The sequence below is a fragment of the Prinia subflava genome, chromosome 9 (genome assembly GCF_021018805.1).
Source record: "Prinia subflava isolate CZ2003 ecotype Zambia chromosome 9, Cam_Psub_1.2, whole genome shotgun sequence".
Taxonomy (NCBI): domain Eukaryota; kingdom Metazoa; phylum Chordata; class Aves; order Passeriformes; family Cisticolidae; genus Prinia; species Prinia subflava.
Window position 1 is genome coordinate 15403053 of NC_086255.1, and position 19870 is coordinate 15422922.

At 40.5% G+C, this 19870-nt stretch overlaps 2 protein-coding genes across 8 annotated transcripts in view; one reads left to right on the forward strand and one right to left on the reverse strand.

The window, feature by feature from the left end:
• Nucleotides 1-8786: 8786 nt before the first annotated feature.
• Nucleotides 8787-19870, forward strand: part of LOC134554742 (putative polyketide hydroxylase) — a 56146-nt gene continuing 45062 nt past the window's right edge. For all 3 annotated transcript variants that reach the window (XR_010081311.1, XM_063405598.1, XM_063405599.1), the window contains exon 1: nt 8787-9582. Coding sequence is in view for 2 of the 3 variants with exons in the window: in XM_063405598.1 (XP_063261668.1) it covers nt 9113-9582 (470 nt within the window). In the remaining variant the exon portion in view is untranslated. The remainder of the gene's footprint in view (nt 9583-19870) is intronic.
• Nucleotides 9809-19870, reverse strand: part of IDE (insulin degrading enzyme) — a 60082-nt gene continuing 50020 nt past the window's right edge. For all 5 annotated transcript variants that reach the window (XM_063405595.1, XM_063405596.1, XM_063405597.1 and 2 more), the window contains exons 24-25: nt 19474-19541; nt 9809-18309 (exon numbers count right to left, since the gene is read on the reverse strand). In XM_063405595.1, coding sequence (XP_063261665.1) covers nt 18214-18309; nt 19474-19541 — 164 coding nt within the window. In that variant the 3' untranslated portion in view covers nt 9809-18213. The remainder of the gene's footprint in view (nt 18310-19473; nt 19542-19870) is intronic.

The window sequence follows — 19870 nt, forward strand, 5'->3', positions numbered from 1 at the left end:
TTGGGCAGTACATTGATCCCTCTTCATCAAGAAAGGTAATACTGGCTGAAGGACTTGCATTTTTCACTGATAGCAAATTTATGTCCCATTACTTTCAGGACAGGGTCTGGCATTTCTCAGTATACTCTCACCTGTAATATGGTTTCTCTTAGACTTCCATTACATTGACATAAGGGCACGAATTACCTGTGCCATGTTTATGTAAATACACAGAAGATGTTCTCTCCTTCTCTCTTTTCTTCTGCCTTAAACTCTTAGATTTGGATGGACCCCTACTTTTCTTTTTTTTTCTTGTGTCGTTCTTTCCTATAAAACTTAGAAGTATGTGTGCCAAAATTTGCAAGCATTCTTTCTGCTTTACTAAGATAGAGAAGTCCAGATAGGCTTTATTAATTAAATTTCAGGCCTTACTCAAAAGGCTTGGAAAGGGTAACACTCACTCTCCAGGAGGGCAGCTCCCAGGACACAAGAGGTATTGCTGTGGGTGAAAAATGTGCTCTGCAAACAGGGATGAACTACCTCGTGAACCATGGCTCCTTGGCCTTCAGAAGGTTTGAAGACCTGTGGCCACTTTGTCCATTCTTGCCAGATAGTTATTCACATGCTCAGGATATTTTACTGCTTTTGCTCCTCTGAATATTGTGAGCATAAAGCAGTTATTTTTGTTGTACTGTACTAAGTGCAGTAGAAAAATTCCGTTCCAGAACCACTAAAAGCAAACAGGAGACATGACTTGAAACTGCCTCAACCAAACAGCTCAGCAGCACCTGTCAAAACATATCGTGCAGGCATCTCATTTAATGCTGGATGACTAAGCCATGGAAAAGCAATTGCCTAAGCAGTGGTCCTCCATAGGAAGTACTGTGCTTTTAAAATAAAAAATAAAAGCAGTTCCTGGCTTCAGACCCCTCTGTGGTAGAGCATGCACAGCTTGATGCTTGAGGTGTTGTGTTTTTCAGTTGCTCCTCTGCTCTTACTACAACTCAGTAACACTTGGCTGCAGTTTAATGGGAGCTGCAAAAGGAATGCACTGCTCTGAGTATTTACTGCGTGTCTAAGGACTGTTCTGTCAGCAGTTGCCATTTCTCTAACATGAATCATTACGAGAAGCTGCCTCTGAAAGAGCCTCCCTTTCCTAATTTTCTAGATACTTCTCATGCACAGAAGATAGAATATATAAGAATAGAATTAAATACATCTTTAGTTTGATGAAAAGCAAGAATGATTTTGGAGGTTTTTTTCTGCAGCAAATGGTGGCTGGTTCAGAACTGTTAGAGACTTTCTTCCATCAAGTTAGTCTATCACATTAACTCTCTTGCAGTTCTAGGTTAACATAGATCATTCCCTTGGGTAATTCAGGGTTTGTTACTAATCATAGTTTGCTGCATGTCTGTTGCTTTATTCTGTTTCAAACAAGACCACAGTGCAGAAGTCCTGCTTATCCACTGAATTTCTACTTCAGGTACAGGGGTTTTATGTATTTTATTTTATTAAACCAAGACAGATGCTTGTTAAGTATAGCTAACATGTTACAATAACTGCTTCTGGATCAAGAACACCACAGTAGCTCTATGGAACACAAGTTACATGATGAAAGGCATTTGGGGTGGGGTGGATGTGTGTAGGAATAAAAACAGAGAAAGAAGAAAATGCCATTTTGACATACGGAGTCTGAGACTTGGACCCAATTCCCTTAGCATCAAGCTACAAAAGGCCAGTGGGATTTCTTGTAACCTAGACAAGAGCAATTGTTTTAGAATTGCTGAGAGGAGCATAGAAAATTGGTGCTAACTTTTAAAAATATTTCAGTTTGAATTTCATTAAACAAAGATTTCAGGTTTTAGAATTTTTTGGTACCTTTTAAATACAAAACAGGTTTTTTTGTGTTCTCATGTTGGTTTCTTTTGCAAAAGCAAATTGCAACTTTTAACAGCAGGGTTCTCTACCCCAGAATGTTTTTAAATTTCAAGGTACTGTGAAAAAGAAAGTGCTTTCCACTTAGCATAAATTCTCTACTGGGGAATACAACTGACCTTCCCCCATCTCTACTGCAGGCACAGAATTTTGCTATGGATTTATGCTACGTAGCACCTTATTCATAATGAGGCTGCTTTTCCCATCTCATTTCCAAGATGAATTAAAATGCAGACAAAGAGTGAATTCACGAGTGAATTCACAACTGATTTCAAAAGTATGGCTGCTTCCTTTTTTAACAGAGATTTTCTATTTTCCTTTCTAAAGGAGCTCAAAAGTGCTAAGACTCATTACATCCATTTATTTTATTTTTTAAAGTACAGTTACAACATTTACATAGGGGAAGTATATGCCAAATGACAGGAAACCCGTGTGTATTTCCTGAGGCTCGAGGCCAGAAGCTCTTTGGGTAGAGTCTTAGTAAGTGGTCATAGTCTATAACATTCCTCCAGCATTTCAGTTCTTGCTGAGCTAAATGACACACACTGTGTGTTGAAATCCCTTTATGTAACACTTAAGAGTAGAATTATTAGCAACCCACAGAAATATTGCCCTAATCTACAGATTAGGACCAAGAAAAACCAAGCCAGCTTTACTAGTAGCAGCTGGGGAGACATTTTAGAAATGATTCCAGCAACAGACGATGGAAGTTGCCTCACGTGTCGGGGAGAGCATCTTGTCTCTTCAAAACTCTGAGCAGCACAGGGCGTGAGTGCTAAGTGCACCCCCTGCCAAGGGCAGCATCGTGCAGCTGCTAGCACTGAGCTCTCTGTGCCTGGGCCTTTCCAGCTGAGTACCAGGATGGGGGTAAATCTCTGCCTTGCAGATAATGTAATTACAGAATGTTTGTAGAAACAGAAACAGAAGAGTGCCAGTGCCTCCCAAAACCCTGTCAGATGCTTGTAGTAACTCATGTTACTGGCTTATTTCAAAATGCTGGCCCAGTCCTTACCTATTGCATGTGGCATTGAGATGTAACTATTTGCAAACCTGACAAGAAAGGTGTCTTTCATGGTTATCTTATTTTTCCTTGTTACCGTATTAATTAACTCCCATAAGCCTCCCTTAATGTCTCATTATTGAGGAGTATGTCCATTTATGGCATCCACATATGAAGAGTTTAAAAAAAGTAATAAAAAATCATGCTGTATAATAAGCTGGACTGTCAGCTTTAGGAGCCTCATTACAGGGGAATCAGCTGCATCTGGATATTCCTCATAAGCAAATTAACAAAGCATTTTAAAAAGTAGTGCTCAAGATGAATTCATCCCTTTTGGCAGCTGCATAATCATCATCTGGGAAACCATGTAATCCTTTCCTTGCACCTCATGAATGGCATCCACTGAGCCAATGTTCACACACATTGGCAGACCTATGAACATCACCAGGAGTATTTCTGCATCAGCCATGAGATTCAGCTTGGATGGTGGTTTTTAGTTTTGGTTTAGTGCTATTCAAGGCTTGTCATATTGCCCACCCCAGGAGAGGCACAAAAGGCATAAGCAAGCTGAATTGATCAGCATGTGGCAGCTCTGCTCCAGTCAAAAAGCATAAATATACTGAAATGTAACTAGGATAAGTCAAATATACACCACAATTATATGGCTCATGGTAGGCAGACTCTAAAAGTATATTTTTGCATTGTAACATTTCCTGTATTCTAAAAGCAAATTCTTTTCTTATGATTGCATTTTTGAGATGTAATTAGATGGCTTCAAAATATGGTTTTTTTCTGTAACAACCCTCTCTTGAAAGTCAAGTATCTTTTTTTACTAATTGACTTATGGAAGAACTGAACAGTATTACCATCAAAATACAGTAACAACACTTGATATTCCCTGTCCAGTAGGTAAGGAAGCAGAAGGATGGAGAGCCTGTGCAATGAAATTAAATTCTAATACTAGTGACAGTGAATTTGGTAGTCTTGAGTAGTGCACATAGTTAATTTTGTCTTTTAAACTCTATTTGCATTTTTTAAAATTAGCATTTAATCTGTATTAGATAAACCACAACACCCATGCTCACACATACACACAAACCCTGCCTTTTTGTGTGCCATGGCTGTACCAGGAGAGCGCAACCAAAATGCCAGCAGCTGAGTTGGCTGTTACTTGCTTCCAATAAGGATGGGGCTAAGAGTAATGTGACCTATGGAACAAGCTTCCTGGCCTCTTTTTTCCCAGAAGGTACTATATTTAAAAAATCCTCTAGTGGTGCATTATAAGGCTCTGACACCAATGCAGACAGACCACAGTACAACTTTACAGAAGCCAGACTGGCCTCAGTGTGCAGAGTAACAAAAGATAGAAATGAGAGCATTGTGGCAGGATTCTGGAACGGTACCAACTGCTTGGAAAAAAAAGATTCAGATTTCATCTAATGTCTAGAACAAGATTATCCCTCATCACAGCAACGTAAGCCTAGAGCAGATGCTGGAATTCAAAATTCTGCACCAGCTGAAAGCAGATCTAGGTCCCCAGCAGGTAAAATGCTGGACTTGCCAGCACTGTTTTCTTTTTCTGGCTTCTGCTGCTCCTGCCAGTAGCTGCAGTTGTGCTGAAAAGTTATTTTAAAAGGTCAGAGATAAAGATAGTTGGCTATGGATTTGCAATCCTGAACACATGCAGTATCTGAGAAGATGATCTGATCTCGTATTCTGGTTCAGTCCTTTTATAGTTAATCTCCCCATTTTCCAACTGTGTAGGAATTGTACATTTTGGCTAATCCTCGTATGCCTCTGGTGGATGGAGTTTTTTCCATTGACAGCAGTTCATCAGTACAGCTAAACAAAATCACTGTAAGCTGTCAAACAGAAGACAAATGAGAGCTTAGAAAATAGAATACTCACTGAACTGAGACAACACTTCAGCGCCGACAATGATGATGGCAGGGGAGCAGAGACTATCTAGTTATAATTGCCAATTTAGCAACAGCTGAGCCTGTACTTATCTGAATTAGTACTTCTGCTAAATTCATGATGTTTTTGTCCTGTGCTAAGGCGTGACGTTAGCAGACACAATGCAGATGCAGTGTTCCAGGGATAACTCCTCTCTCAAAAGCAGCAGGATGTTGGTAGTCTGATGACTGAGTCCTAAGGGAAGAGCTCTTTTTTCCCTTATGTGGGTACCTGCTGTTGAGCTGAGATTTTTTTGAATCTGCCTGCAAGCCTCAAGGTGATGAGCATGCACTATTTTTTTTTCAGCAGAAGTTTGTTCTAGTCTTCACCTTTTTCTATAAGCCCCAAATATGAATTCATTTTGTTTTAAACTTGCATTTCAGGTTTGTGAAGTCTTGTCTTGGCAACGGCTATCTTTGGACTTTATTGCATAAATCCAGCATTCTGTTTCATCGTGAAGGGGTTGCCACCAAACACTGGTGGCTTATTCTACCAAGGATAGGTGACTTGTAGGAGGTAATTACTGTTTAGCTTCTTGATATGCTCTCTCATCAAAAGATGCTTCAAATTAATGAAAAGGATATATAAAAATATGCAAAGCCCATTTCTCAGAAATAAATTTTGCTCCAGTGCACCAAAGTGCAGACAAGTGGAGTAGCAAAACATGTGCCTACCCTTTTAAATGAAGAACAGCATCCCAGGGAAATTCATACAGCAGCAATCGTTTTCATAATTAAAAATAATCATCAGCTATAATATTCAGTGTGTTGACGATGTGAGTATACAACATGGCATACCTTAACCAGAAAGAGAATACAAAATCCTGAAATTAAAATTGGACTATTCAAGAACAGGAGATAGCAAGACACTGTAAGAAACAAATCTTTCCACTTCTCCTGTACAGGCATCCATGTACTGTTGTCCATTTTGGGGCAGGAACCTTCTAAGAGTCTTCTAACCCCCATTACATACAAGAGAAACTGTGTCCTTTCTCCAAGCTGATAGTTACTTTAGTCCCATAAATAGCTTGCTGAAAATTATGCCACAGAACAGTGAAATTGCAGGGATGACACAAAAATTAGTTATATGATACAGAAAAACAACAGAGAAATTTGTCTTCAGCTGAAATTTGAAATGTTGCAAACCAATATACCACATGCTTAAAGGCTTTAACAGGCCTCTTATCAGCACAGCTGTTGTTTCCTTTCCTACCATGTATTCTCTAAGTCCTGGCTGCAGGCCTTTCTTTGTTTCAGTATGGGGAGCACATTTGGTTTGCAGTGTGGATGTGAGGCAGATCATATGAAAGGGTCAGTGTGGTCTGAACAATGCCTGTGATCTGAAGCATTAATATTTGATGCAGCTTTGACCAAATTTGCTGCACTGGCGCTCACGTGGTGGGTGTGAGGGGCAGGGGCTGGCAGCACAGTCTGTCTGACAGCTGCCTAGTCCAGCTTCAAAAGCAGCTGTTTGTGTGCAGAGTTCACTCTCATATTGCTAAGTCATGGAAGTCTGTGCCATAATCATGTTCAGGATTGGAAACAGGGCTGTACATTCATGGCTAATGCTGTTACTGATGTAACTGCCACTTAAAAATTTAAGGAGACTTTATATTTACAAAGTTGAATTTAAAAGTGAATGAAGAAAGATGCTGGAACAACAGATCCATCTACTCTTTTCTTACTGTGTGTGACATCATATTAGACTTCCCATAAAGCTGCATGAGCAGGGGCATGGTTTAAGCTGAGCCAGGGTAATAATGGTTTGTACTGTCCTTCCTCAGGCAGGAGTTGTTTGAGTTGCCCATTCCCAATTCCTGGCTGAGGCCCAGTAATGTGAGGTGGGTGGCTGGAAAGGATGCAGATACACACCTGATCCTCCCCATACATCCATGAGACTGATGCAGTCACTCATGAAACAACCCTTCAGACTCACCCCTTCTCCCTTTTTCCTCTGCTGCCAGATTTAGATTATTTATTACAGCTCTGTGTGAATCTGACCTGCTTGCCATGACAGGCTGTAGCAGAGAAGGTCAGAACAAAGCTGAGCAAGGAAGCTTGAGCTTTCTCAGTCTTGCTCTTTAAGATGCAAGTAACATCGCTTCGAACTTGCATCTGGGTAGTCAGCAGGGATAAGCACAGGTCTAAGGCCATTCAAGCTGACAAATCTCTGACTCATCTCTCATCTCTACTGGGGTGATACACTTTGCCTATTAACTGAGGCCTTTGAAATAAAAAACGGACAAAGGAAAGACAAAAGGGAATTTAACAAAATGTCATAATTAATTCAACAACATTTTAAATCTCCAACTGCAGTGTTATTCAATTTTGGTGAATGGGAAATTAAATAAGTAATTTTTTTTTTCAAATCTCAAAAAGCAATTATTCAACTGAAAGCTCAAAAGTTCAGATCAATCTTCAGAGAGGTGTATTTCTAATGGACAGGATTTCTCTCAAGCCAAGAACATTCATTATCTCTGCAATGTTCTTTTCAAGCTTACAGCTCTGGAGAGTGCAATTTATTCATCTGTCAGATTTTATGCACGTCTTGCCAGGGTATCATTTATATATTATTTCTCCAAACCAGAAAAAATATTTTTAGAAAGAGAGAGCAAGCAGAATAAAGCCTTTCAATACAAATCAGCTGATTGAAAGTCCCTTCTCCATTTTCTATCTCTTCCAACCACATTGCCTTGTATTTACCTTAAGTTAAACCAGTCAGATGAGCTTTTGCTCTCTGTGACAGAATTACAGAAAACAGGATAAGCAGTTTATCCTTTCAATGTGCAAACCAGGCATCTCTTCCAAGCAGATGTATTAGCAAGTCACCACAGCAGGTGCAGCCCAGAGATGCTCACACCCAGGAGAAAGTCTGACCCAGGGGGAAAAGGAAGGTCCTGCTGCATGGCAAAGCACAGAGGAAGGGGCCTGTGGCTCTGTAATTTTGTTCTTTGTGTGCAAAGTGTGCAGTTAATGAGATACTGCTGCCAGTTTCTCTTCTTGCGCTCTATCCTAAGGCTCATTCTGCTCCTTTTCCCTCAGCGCTCACGAGCCTGCACACACCCTCACACTCTCACAGTTCCCCATTGGTAAGTCTTGAGCCAACAGGAGGCAGCTCATACAGACTTTTGGAAGGCAGATGTGCAGGATCCAATCCATTCAAGGGTGTGTCACCCTTAAGTTACAAAACTCTGCAAGGAGATGTTTCCTCCTCCTCTGCTTCACCTGACGCAGGAATGCTGCCATCACCACCTGGTTGCCTGGTAATTCCTTTAACAAGACCCTGCTTCCAATTGCTAAGATTTGTACTGAGCTTCAAACACCAGGCTCTGTGGCCCCAGTGAGCAACTACGGAAGATGTCTTCTGTCATAGTTTGGACACTTAATGGGAAATGGTAGCAGATATCTGATAGTCTTAAAATTTGAAAATTAGGTGGTAGGGAGAACTTCAGATTGATTGAGGTGGTGTGTTTTGTGAATTGTATGAGGAATCTTCCAAACACCCAGAAAATTTGAATGGTGAATCTGCTTAGGTGGGATAGGATGAAACTGAACTGTGATTTCCCAAGGGTTTGGGGTTTTTTTAAGGGCCATATTAAGGGAAGAGATGGATCTTGGCACCTTATCGCCACCTGCAGTGCTGTATGGCTGGATCTGAAAGCAGAGGCTGTCCTCCACAGCTCTTGGTGACTTCCCTGCTTATCCTAGCCTACTCCAAGGCAAAAGATAAAATGTGGCTTCAGCAACACGTGTAATGAAGGAAGGACAAAGAGGTTGGGGACTGAGCAGTCATTGAGAAAAGTGCATGGGAGCTTGTGGGCATTAATCTGTGACAGAAAGGCCGGGAGCTGCAGCAAGCCTTGGGCACACATGGGCTGAAGGAGGCAGGTGACAAATGAGATGAGGACTGATGAGGACTGAGCCTGGCCAGAGGAGGAGGACGGGGCTCGGGGACGGGGAGGGGACGGTCGGGAAGGGAAGGCAGTGTGTGTGTCCCATCCGAGGCCGGAGCCAGTGCGTGCCCCGGCCCTGCGCGCTCCCCAGCGCGGGGCAGCGGCAGCGGCAGCGCCGGGCGCTTATCGCAGGGCCGCACGCGTCCGCACGTGACGGCCCGCGGCTGTCCCTGCCAGATAACGCGCACCGAACGAAAGCTGTCCCGCACGGACCCTCTTCTCTCGCTTGAACACCTGGCAATTACACCTCCCAGTCTGTGCTACGAGCACGTTACCATCGAGGCCCCATCATGCGGAACGCCGGGACGGACCAGAGCCACTCTGTTTCCTCAGCCCCTGCGCGCCACCCTCCCTCAGACCTGCTCCGCAGGCAGAGCTGCCGCTGTCTCCACGCGTGTCCTGCCGTGGCAGCTGCCGCAGCGCCGGGCAGGCCCCAGCACAGCCGCCTCGGGCGCTCGGTGCGAAGCGGCCGCATTCAGGTGACGGCAGCCCCGGGCCCGGCTCAGCTGTGCCCTCAGGGAAGGGCGCGTCGCGCCCGCCACGGGGGAGGCGCGGGGCAGAGCCGCGGCTGCGCTGGGCGCTGCCTCACACGGCCCCGGTGGTTCACGGGCACCCCGAAGAGCCCGGGGCTGCCGGGGGAGCCCGGAGCCCCCCGGGGAGGAGAAGGCAGAGCCGGGGCCGCCCCGCGGGCCGGGCCCGGAACAGCCTCGGAGGGCCGGGGCGAAGGGCACGGGCAGCGCGCGGTCCGGAGCTGGTGGAGGTAAGGATGTCACGTAGTCCGGCTCCTTAGAAAACACACACAGGGACCAGTTCTGCGATTTGAAAGTGGTTTATTTTCTCTGATTAAGCATTTAAAGTTCCGTTTGGGTTTGTATCTGTAGAATCGTACAAACACGATTTTCCTCAGCGGAACGAAGGAAATCATTTTCATGCATAACGGTGAGATGCACAACTCTTCACATTGTTACAGGGAAGAACAGCAAACCTTGTATCGTATAGCACCAAGAAGAATTTTAATTACAGTGTGAAAGAAAGGTACCACAAAAGCTTCTTGTTTCATGGTAAATCATTTAGGCTGACGTTTTTACTCTGAAGTATATGCTGTTTTCCAAGCAACGAAAATTAAGCTTCTCATTAAAAAATTAAAATATAACTGTTTAAAAACTTTACACTTTCTAAAAATTAAGATATTAAATTTTACTTAGTTTCTTGCATAGCATATTTTGAACTTTGAAACATATAAGAAAATCTAACAAAAAAACCTCCCAACCCCAAAAAATTAACTCTTCCTTTACTGGTCTTCCCCTACCCTAGCCTGGTCAAACAGCAGGAAGTAATTATTGAATATGTACAACTACATCATGAACGTTCCTCTGAAAATTTAGGCCTACAGTCCTGCTTCTTTATTTATTACCAAATGGCACTAAAGAGTTCAAAATTTACTGTCTAATAAGTCACTTCTACTTGACTTTCAAAAATATTTTTAGAAGTGCCAGCTCTAAAGACTCAACAAGCGACCCAAAAATTCATACTTCAGGTCTTTCCCTCTCTTGCATCACCACAAGTAAAACACTCAGTTCTGGTGTTCATTTTGAAGATGAAGAACTAAATGTGACAATTTCAAATACTTACGCACATCTGTTACCTGCAGGCACAGGTAACTGGTTGGAAATAGCACTAATTAATGCAATATAAGTATTGCAAAAGAGGAGATATAATTAAACTTCCTTTTAGACAAGAAAAAGGCAGTAACATGTGACATTAAATCAAACCAAAGGAAAGACCTGTTGAGATTTGATTTGATGTAGCTGATGCTCAAGCACAGAACTTTACAGCTTGCCCAAAGCATCCGAGATTGCAGAGGGCCAGTAAAGGCAGGATCGCTCTCCTCCCACAATAGCTTTGGCCATTCTTACTTTCAGGACCAGGAGGACACATCACAAACACTGCTGAGCTGCTGTGGGCCTGTGGGTGCTGTAGCTCTCTGTTCTCATTCCAGCCCCCCAAACGGGGCCCTCTCCTGCAATACCAGAGCACCGGGACTGTGCACGGTGCTGCCAGGACATTTCTGGTACGGCTGCTGGGGGCACCTCAGCATCTTCAGTACACCAGAAATCCCCACCAGCCTAAGTAGAATAGTTTAAGTTTGCTGACTGTGCTGTCCCTTACAGTCTTATTTATCACACACATAAATCCACACTCAGCTTTGATTTTGAGCGCCAGCCCATTTTCTAAACAATTGCCTCTGCTGAGCCGCTGGACAACCAGATCTATTAAATCTTTCCACACAGTTTTGAGAAGGTATATAGTTTACTTCAGCTTAGGAAAAAGTGCTAGATTCATTACACTACAAATGCATACTTCACGAAAGTAGACAGATATTATTGTTTTGCTTGCATGGTGTACGGTGGCTCTGGGGGATTGGCAAGGCAGCTCCTCTGGCATCTTTTTAACACATCTCTGTCACAGAGCTCTGTGACACCACTGTCAAATTAAAGCTCAGCCCAACAGCCTATGAAACTAGAGGACTCTGATTACTTCTATCCAAGAAATAATGTATCTCTCTACATAGATATTTGTGTAATATTTCTATCTTGTATGGGCATCTCAGATCAAAACAAAGACACGAATGTTACAAGACTTCCAGGACTACTAGCTATTCCAAAAGTATTTAGGATTATTTTAAATGACTAGCCAAGAGTTTATGCCAAAACCATTGTTAAGATATACATACTTCATTATCTAGGGCTATCAGTATACTACAAGGCAACACATTTACTCCAGCTGTCAGGCCAGGATTTAGTTATCAATTATCTCAACTGCCTTTTTTTTTTTTTTTTTGGTCTGTTGGGTAGAGAATGTAGAGCTGATAAAGTCAATGAAAAATTCTGATAATTTTATTCTATTGCTTTCAAAGAAACTTAGGACTGTTTAGACACTACAAGTTGTCCTGAAATTAAGGTCTTCACACTAACTCAATTAACTCAAAAACTCAATTGACTCAATTCAACATTTAAAAAAGCCTAACACATATTCTTAGCTATACAGCGCCACAGTTGTGCATTGGCAGTTCACACAGTAACACATGACCTCTTCCCAGGAATTTATAGTTTTTACACAATGACATGACAGACAGACATGATAATCAGACAAGAAGTGCAAAATGGCATGCAGCTTATATGCATTATCTTCCATTTCAACATTTTCATGAAGTGGCTCACAGTGTGGGCCAGCACCTCAGCTCACTTACACTTTGTATACACTGAGTTTAATACAATCTTTTGCGTTTTCACATTCATAGTATCTTTAAACTAACAATTACTGACATTTAAATTCAAGTGGACAATCCAAACTACAAGCATTCTTTATATATGCATTCTTCAACTTACACAGAGCCTACGAGCTATTCCACTCTTAAATATTCTACTCTTCCTACTTCCAGGAAAAGGCTGCATAAGGTACATTTTTCTTAGCTTATTCACAGCAATAGAATCATGTTGTGCATACATCAGCAGATGTCTCCTGCTGCAGTTGAGTAGCACCTCCTTTCAAATTATTTCTGCAATAGTTTTACTTGCTTAAATTTCTCGCTTTGCTGAGCTCCAGGGTGGCTCTCCAGGCTTGGACATACTGTAGGTGCCATCTTTGTTTAATTTCATGGGTAAAGCTTTCCAGGATTAGAGGATGAGCTCTAATCACAGAAAGAATATCCTAGGGCACACACATGCTGTCTGCACACGCTGCGTGCCAGTGCTAGAGGGACACCAGTGACACACAGGGCTGGTGTGACAGTGGCAGTATCTGCTCACCTCACCTTGGCCAGGGACATGTCACACAAGGTGAGGTGAGCAGCGTCCGTCTCTGCCTTGGAAGGTGACACACAGAGTGGCAGAACTAAACAATCAGCTTGTGGAGATGACAGATCCAGTTATACATACAGATTCCTGTGCTCCTAAAATACATTTAATGCCACAGAATTGTCACTTACTTATTACTTTCTCTTCCTATGATCTTATCTGGAAATAATCTGTGAACAGAATTCTTTACACAGATTTTTTTCAGACTCTTGGAACTTCCCCCTTAATAGAATAGGTACGTGCCAGTGAATGATATGGGTATCTCCCAGTCAAACAAATAACTTTACTTGGAGTAGTGGGTTCTAAGAAATTGGTTGTTAAAAACACTTCCATTCCTCTGGCCCTGCAGAAGGTTAGCAGGCTGAAAGTTACTGTAATGACAATGGGATAAAGTGACAGCTGACTGACTCCAGAGCACTGATGGGCACTGAGCTTGTGAACTTCCCTGGCTTTCACATACATGCACAAATAATCACTTGGGTTGAAATTTGTCCTGCTAAACCTTACTTCATTCCAAAGCCAGTTAGAAAGTTTAAAAAATACTAAGTGAACCATTTCTGAGCACCATTACTGTGAAATGTTTAGGTATTTCTGGTGTTTTAAACTATTTCCAAAATTGCCTTGCCAAGTGCACCACTTTTTTAGTACCATTCTGGAAATTTCTAAGATCTCTGTATGGAAAAAGGCCTCACATCTAAAATTTACATCTTCGAAGAGCTGCCTCCGTTTTCACTGATATTTGCACATCCAGATTTTCTACATTCAATACCCCACAACAGCATTTTTGCACATGCTCTGAAATGACTCAGCCTTAACCACGTAAAATGCTTTAGTATTGGTTTCCTACATCTGCCTGGAATTCACAAATAGCTCTTCTTTCTCTCCCATCACAGCAGTTCATCCTTTAAAACAGACTTCACATAAAACATGCTCTTCTACACACAACACAGTGGTTAGTTGAAGTTACAAAACATCAACCTCATTTCCATTTTCTATTACAATCTTCCCTAGCCTGTTCTCCCCACTTTGCAGGTTACCCACATGGGCTGAGGACCTCCTCATCCCCTCTGTGGAACCTGTGCTTTGTCAGTGTTCCCCACCAGAGCAGATCTGTGAACCCACACACACCACAGGACACCCAGTTCTGTGTGTGGATGGAGGGGAGCCCTGGAAAGGGTCCTGAGTTCCAGCTGCTGCTCCAGTGAAATTTTACATGCCTTTGGTAGACACTGGACAAGCACCAAATTCCTTGCTTTCCTTTCTGGATAGGAAGCTGACCAAAGGCTAAGCCTGGTCACTTCCTTGCACTTTGGAGCTGTGTATCTTCCCCCATCCATTGCACAGCCAAGGAACTAAACTGGGAATTTTGCACTGCACCACTAAAGACACAGTCTGAAAAAATTAACAGTGGCAACTGCTCATCAGTGTGATGTCTACATCCTTTATTGCTGCACTTGGGGTTAGAAATGTTAATTTAGAAAGCCATAAATACTTTCAGTCTTAAATTCTGTTTAGATGCTTGAGTTCAAATAAGTTGATTTAAATGTGACAATCTCCTGGGCTTTTGGTCGTATACACTTTGTTCCTTTGAACTGCAATTCACATTTCACCCACTATTACCATTATATTCCACCCACAGCACATACTGTAACTTATATTCTTTGAATGGTAAATAATAATGTTTCAAATAAAAAGCCTTTCAGAAGGATCTACATTGGCCAGCCTTCTTTTTAAATTACAAGGTACGAAAGGGGCCTTTCTGATCTCTTCTGCCTTTAAAATACCCAGAGGTGCCTTGTATTAGCAACAGTATTAAAAACTGACTTGCAAACCAAGTATTTCAGAGCTGGATTTGAATATCATATTAGGTATGAACTCAAGCAAAGGCCCCAGTGTCCCTGTGGATGACCATGTCAGCTCAATGGTCACATACTGAAAAAACATGGGAAAAAGGTATGAAAATGTAGAAGATAATGTTTTTTCACTTTACAGCAGGCCTACAGTAAAAGCATACTAACCAGTTAAGTAGGAGAGAAAAGGTAACATTCTGCTGATCCTGTTTTAAAACAAGAGCTAGATAATAATAAATGATGTTAAAAAGGTGTGTAACACATTCCCCAGATGCTATGATTACACTGTGGAACACATTATCAATAAGGGCTGCTCACATCCAAGCACTTAAATAATCTGAACAAGCTCAGGCATTTTTTGTATGGCTAATAGTATTAGTTAAAGTAGATTTGGATAACTTGACTCTTTGCAAGACAATAAAGTCAGTAAGTCAAGATTTACACCAACTCCTAACAACCAGGAGTCAACAAAGCCCTGCTGTTGGGGACAAGTAATTTTCCAGGTGGGCTGTTGGCATTTTCCTTCTCCCCTGAGAGAAGCAGCCACTCTTCCCAATGCCAAGGACAAAACCTGTCTCTTAGTGCTGCTCACTGTCATGGACCACTTCAAGGAACCCCTCAGGAGAGCAGGAGGACCTGCTGACTTGGATCTTTGTGCTGTCAGAATTGAAATGATTTACTACTTTAACAATCACACTCTCCTAACCTTTTCAAACGTGGTCTTTTGGTGTGCATAGAATAAAGAAAATGACCAGGCAAAGTAATTTCTCAAAAGCAACACTGTAAAGCTGCACTAGGCGAGATTCAGTCTGGCTGCAGCCATGCCTTAAATGTACAGTTTCGGATTTGATAATTAAAATTCTGTCTTGTGCAAATATTTCTACCTTTATATTACTACGTTTTCTTACACTTAGAGGGCAACAGAAGTGGATCTACCTAAGAGGTGTGGGATGCCACATGGGGACGTCCTCTGAAACTTCTGCAGCAATGCTATTTGGCCTAACTAGTTGAACTGGATAGCAGAAAATCACATTTAACATGTCTAGTAAAAAACATGCATAGACTGATAGATGTAACATTACCAGTATGCAAAAATTAAAATGAAACAAATTAAGAACTCCAAACATTAAATTCAGATTGTTTATTGTAAACAGAATAACTCTAGCACTCTGTCATACTGGCTGTGTCACATGCACCCAATTCCACATCAATTGCTTAAAATAGCACTTGCAAAAATTACAGTTATGTAATAATAATTTATGGTTTCTTACATAAACTAATTAACAAGCACTAAAATTGAATTACAGTGTATTCTAGGTAGTTCTTTATTGCTTGTAGACACTGCAGCTTTGGATCCATTAAAATGAACCCATTAGTATGCCTGAGTTTATCAAAATTTACTGCTATATCAAACTCAGAAACTGTAAAATGCTGGAGAACACTTAAAAGCAATTAAGAGTTGTTGGAAAACTACATGGGTTTCCACATCCAGTCACAGAATTTTGAAGGTATACATTTTTTCCTCTGGAAAACATGATTTGTGAGCTTCTGTTAGATACACTGCTATTCCAATTTATTTATATCATCTGTTAAAAGTTGATAGTATTTCCATGAATATATATACTTATTTATTTTTACACACAATAGGAGCCATTTCATTGTATTCACCATAAGAGTGTCATGTTTAAATACTAAATCCCAAAAAATATACTTTTATAATATGTTGTCAAAAGTTTTAATATATATAATACAAATACTTTTACTGAAGGAAAACTATAAACAAAAGTGAAATGCAAGAGGGCAAAAAGCCTCATATGAAGGATCCATGAAAAATATGGGCATAGACAACTTGACTGGTTTTGTTTAGTCTGTATTTATTTTTTTTCTCTTCATCAGGCTGAAAGATGTTAGTGGCCTTCCTTGGCAACAGGTTACATCACAAACTCTCACCAAATTTATTAAAAAGATACTGAAACATGTACCGTTAACCTTTAAAACAACTTTTAAATGCACCATATTTATTCAGTTAGAAAAGACTCTCAAACAAACCCAACTTCAGGCCCTTGCCCTGTCAAGCATTCATTAATTTGGCCTCAGAGCCAATGTCAGAACCAACATTGATTCAATCACAGAACAGCCCTCCTGACTATACCAGGATTCTGATGTTTGACACAGATGCCTGTCACACCAGGGCATTGCTTTCACGCTCTTTTAGTAAGAAGCAAATCCTTACTAACACCTCTGATGAGCAGATTTTGTATCTGCAGTGCTTTACATATTCTCTCCTGTCTGAGTAAGGGCCATCTCTTTTATGTGTTACAGAGGTAGAACTTAATGCTCCTCGCCTTTGCTATTTGGGTGCTGTCCCAAGCACAAGAACACTCTGCAGGAGTCAGTAAAGTTCGTGAGGAGGAGACACCTTATATTGCTTTATCATTTTACTACATTATGAAATATATATATGTATATATATAAACATTATTTCAGCATAGTTATTGATCCTTCTGAGCTCTGCACAGCCTTGTTCCCAGAAGCAGGAGCAAACCCTTTGTGATGTAACCTGAAGCACAGACTGTGCTGTAGCTCTGCTAGCCCAGCACTGCACTGTCCCAAACCCTCCCGAAGGACAAGGACCCACACATGGATCCAATAATGATGTATCTGACTCATTAGAGAGCCCCTGTATCTGACAAGCACCTGTTCTTGAGTACACAACTAGTGTGTGTTCAGATATTTGCACTGATGAGTGCTTCGCTGGACTGAGACCCAACATAACAGGCGAGGCAAAAGACTGAGTTCTCCATTAGCAAATATGCAACTGAAAACAAAAAATTACACCAAATAGAAGTATCTAATATACCAAATGGACAGTTCACAGTAATGCTGTAAAACTGAACAGGATGGTGACAGTATCAAGAGACTGGGACAACACTTTTGGTAACAAAAATAAGACGCACTAATAGAGTGTTTCCAGCATTTTACTAGTTTTAATATAAAACGTCCCCAAATTTGTATAGAAAGATTAAAATCATGCCCTTATCTTCAATTATTCGCATTAAGACAATTCTCTCACCTATTACTGTGTTGTCAAATTTCCTTTTTTTCAGCCCCACTGGTCTTCATAAAACTTAAATAGAAAATATGTTGGTTACATTAAGGATCAATTAAAAAAGTATCATTCAACATGTCACTTCAAAAAAATGTGAAAGTCTCTATTTTTAAGAAAAATTGTTGACCCCATCCCAAAAAGGACTTACTTATCTCACCCCCTCCAATTCCCAATAAAATAATTACTGGGATACTAAAACTGTGTTTTTCAGGAGTAACAAGCACATTTCAAGCAACTTTGTTTGCTCTGGAGGGTTATTTCATCAAAATGAAAATCTGAAGGGATATGTTATTTTAAAAATATACTGCATCTACGAGTTTTTTATTATTATTGTTTCAGTTGATTTTGGTTTTTAACAGGCTGTCTGTAATATAAATGACACATGACCACAACTGATTTTTATATACTCTATCCCTAACACACAGCTAATGTCAAATGAACCAAGAAGGAATTCGGGACTTTCATAATGAACAGAACCATTTATCCCAACGATCTTTAATAATTTTGTTCATCACAAAGTCCCCTGAAACCATGTCAGTACTGATCATTTGCATTTCTTCATCCATTGGGGTTCTTCACAGTTTTGCAGCCATGAAATTGATATGTGGTTTCACCAGTGGGAAGAGCGGCAGACTGCGCTTGAATTCTGTCATGTTTTCAATCACACTTGGCTGCAAAGAAGTGCATGCAAGAAAAAGTCTGCTCAGTACCTTCAATCAGAAAAGTGACAAATTCCTTGCTTTTCATTTTAACTCTGCTACAGATACATATAAATATACTTGTCTTGCTCTTTTCTACAATATTAGTGATTCATACTTCATTATTACAGGAACCTCCAAAATACAATGTTATTTCTTATGAAACAACCGGTTTCATATTTACATCATTTCAAAGAGCTATAATGCAGTAACTCCATTGCTAATAATGTCAAAATCTCTAGTAAAAGCAGAGTTGACCTTTTAATTTTCATTCTACTTCAGAGCACCCCACCTGTCCTTTGAACATCAGAGTAAGATCATAAGCACAACAGCTATTCTATGCACTATTATTTTGAGATGTAGTAACAAAGTCAGCTTCTGATATTTCAGTCATAATGGCTAATATATCCCCATACCATTCATACACAGATTTCTACCCATGGCAATTATTTCACCTGTAAGGTTTGATGAGGAACACAGACCTACCACACTGTGAAAAGTTCATCACCTGTTGGGACAAACACTGCCATCCTTCAAGAAAATTCACTGAAGGCCCAGTAAGGGCCCAGTGCTGTCCTGTCTGTGAAATCAGTAATGATGCAGAATTCTGCAGTATGAGCAGAATTTGCCAAATTGTTTCCTCCACAACTAAACACATTGACAGGAATGTACATTAATATTTTAAGCTTTAAGATAATGACCTAGCAGTTGGTTTTGTTGTTACTTTGGGCTTGGTGTGTTGCTTGGGTATTTTCAAACAGATGATAAATTTGTTGATGCATATGCATCTCTCTCTCGACACGTGAATTATCTGATCACATAGAATCAGTACTTTCAGACAATAATCATCTGGATTTACTCCACAGTGCAGATACCCAGTGCAGTTTATTATTAATAATAGCTTTCATTTCAGAGAACTAAAAAGAACAGAGGTAAATGGACAAATTGATAAAAAGAAAAATTGGGAAAATCCCCACTGTTACTGAGGACAAAAATGCATGTAGAAAAGAGCTAAAACATCAGCCTCATGACAGCAGGAATTTCCAAAGGTCTGTTTCTCCCTACAAACTTGTTTTTAATGATACAAAGCCTCTAGAATAAGAATGCAGGCTAGGAATTTTTTTTGTTTCTTTTTACCTGTGGTAGTGGTGGTGCTGGCGCCAGGTTCACATCATTTTGGCATGGAAATTCTCCAACAACAGGGCCTATTTAACATCAGCAAAATTAATTTGGGACCATAATTTAATGACTATCTTTTATGTAACTGATTAACTGTTTTCTCTTATAAGACAGGCATAAATAAAGCACCTTCATTTCAATATTTAAAATCAAAAATTTTAAATATTTAAATTTTTAAAGTATCACTAAATAAGGTTTTATAAACATTTTGCTTTTATATTCCACGTCTGTCTTTAGAAATACAGATATTAATCCACTATTTCATCTGAAAACATGAGCTGAGGCAGTGGCTTTTATTAATTTCATTTACACATAAAGAGAATGTAGAAATAAAAATTGCTAATTTGTTCATCAA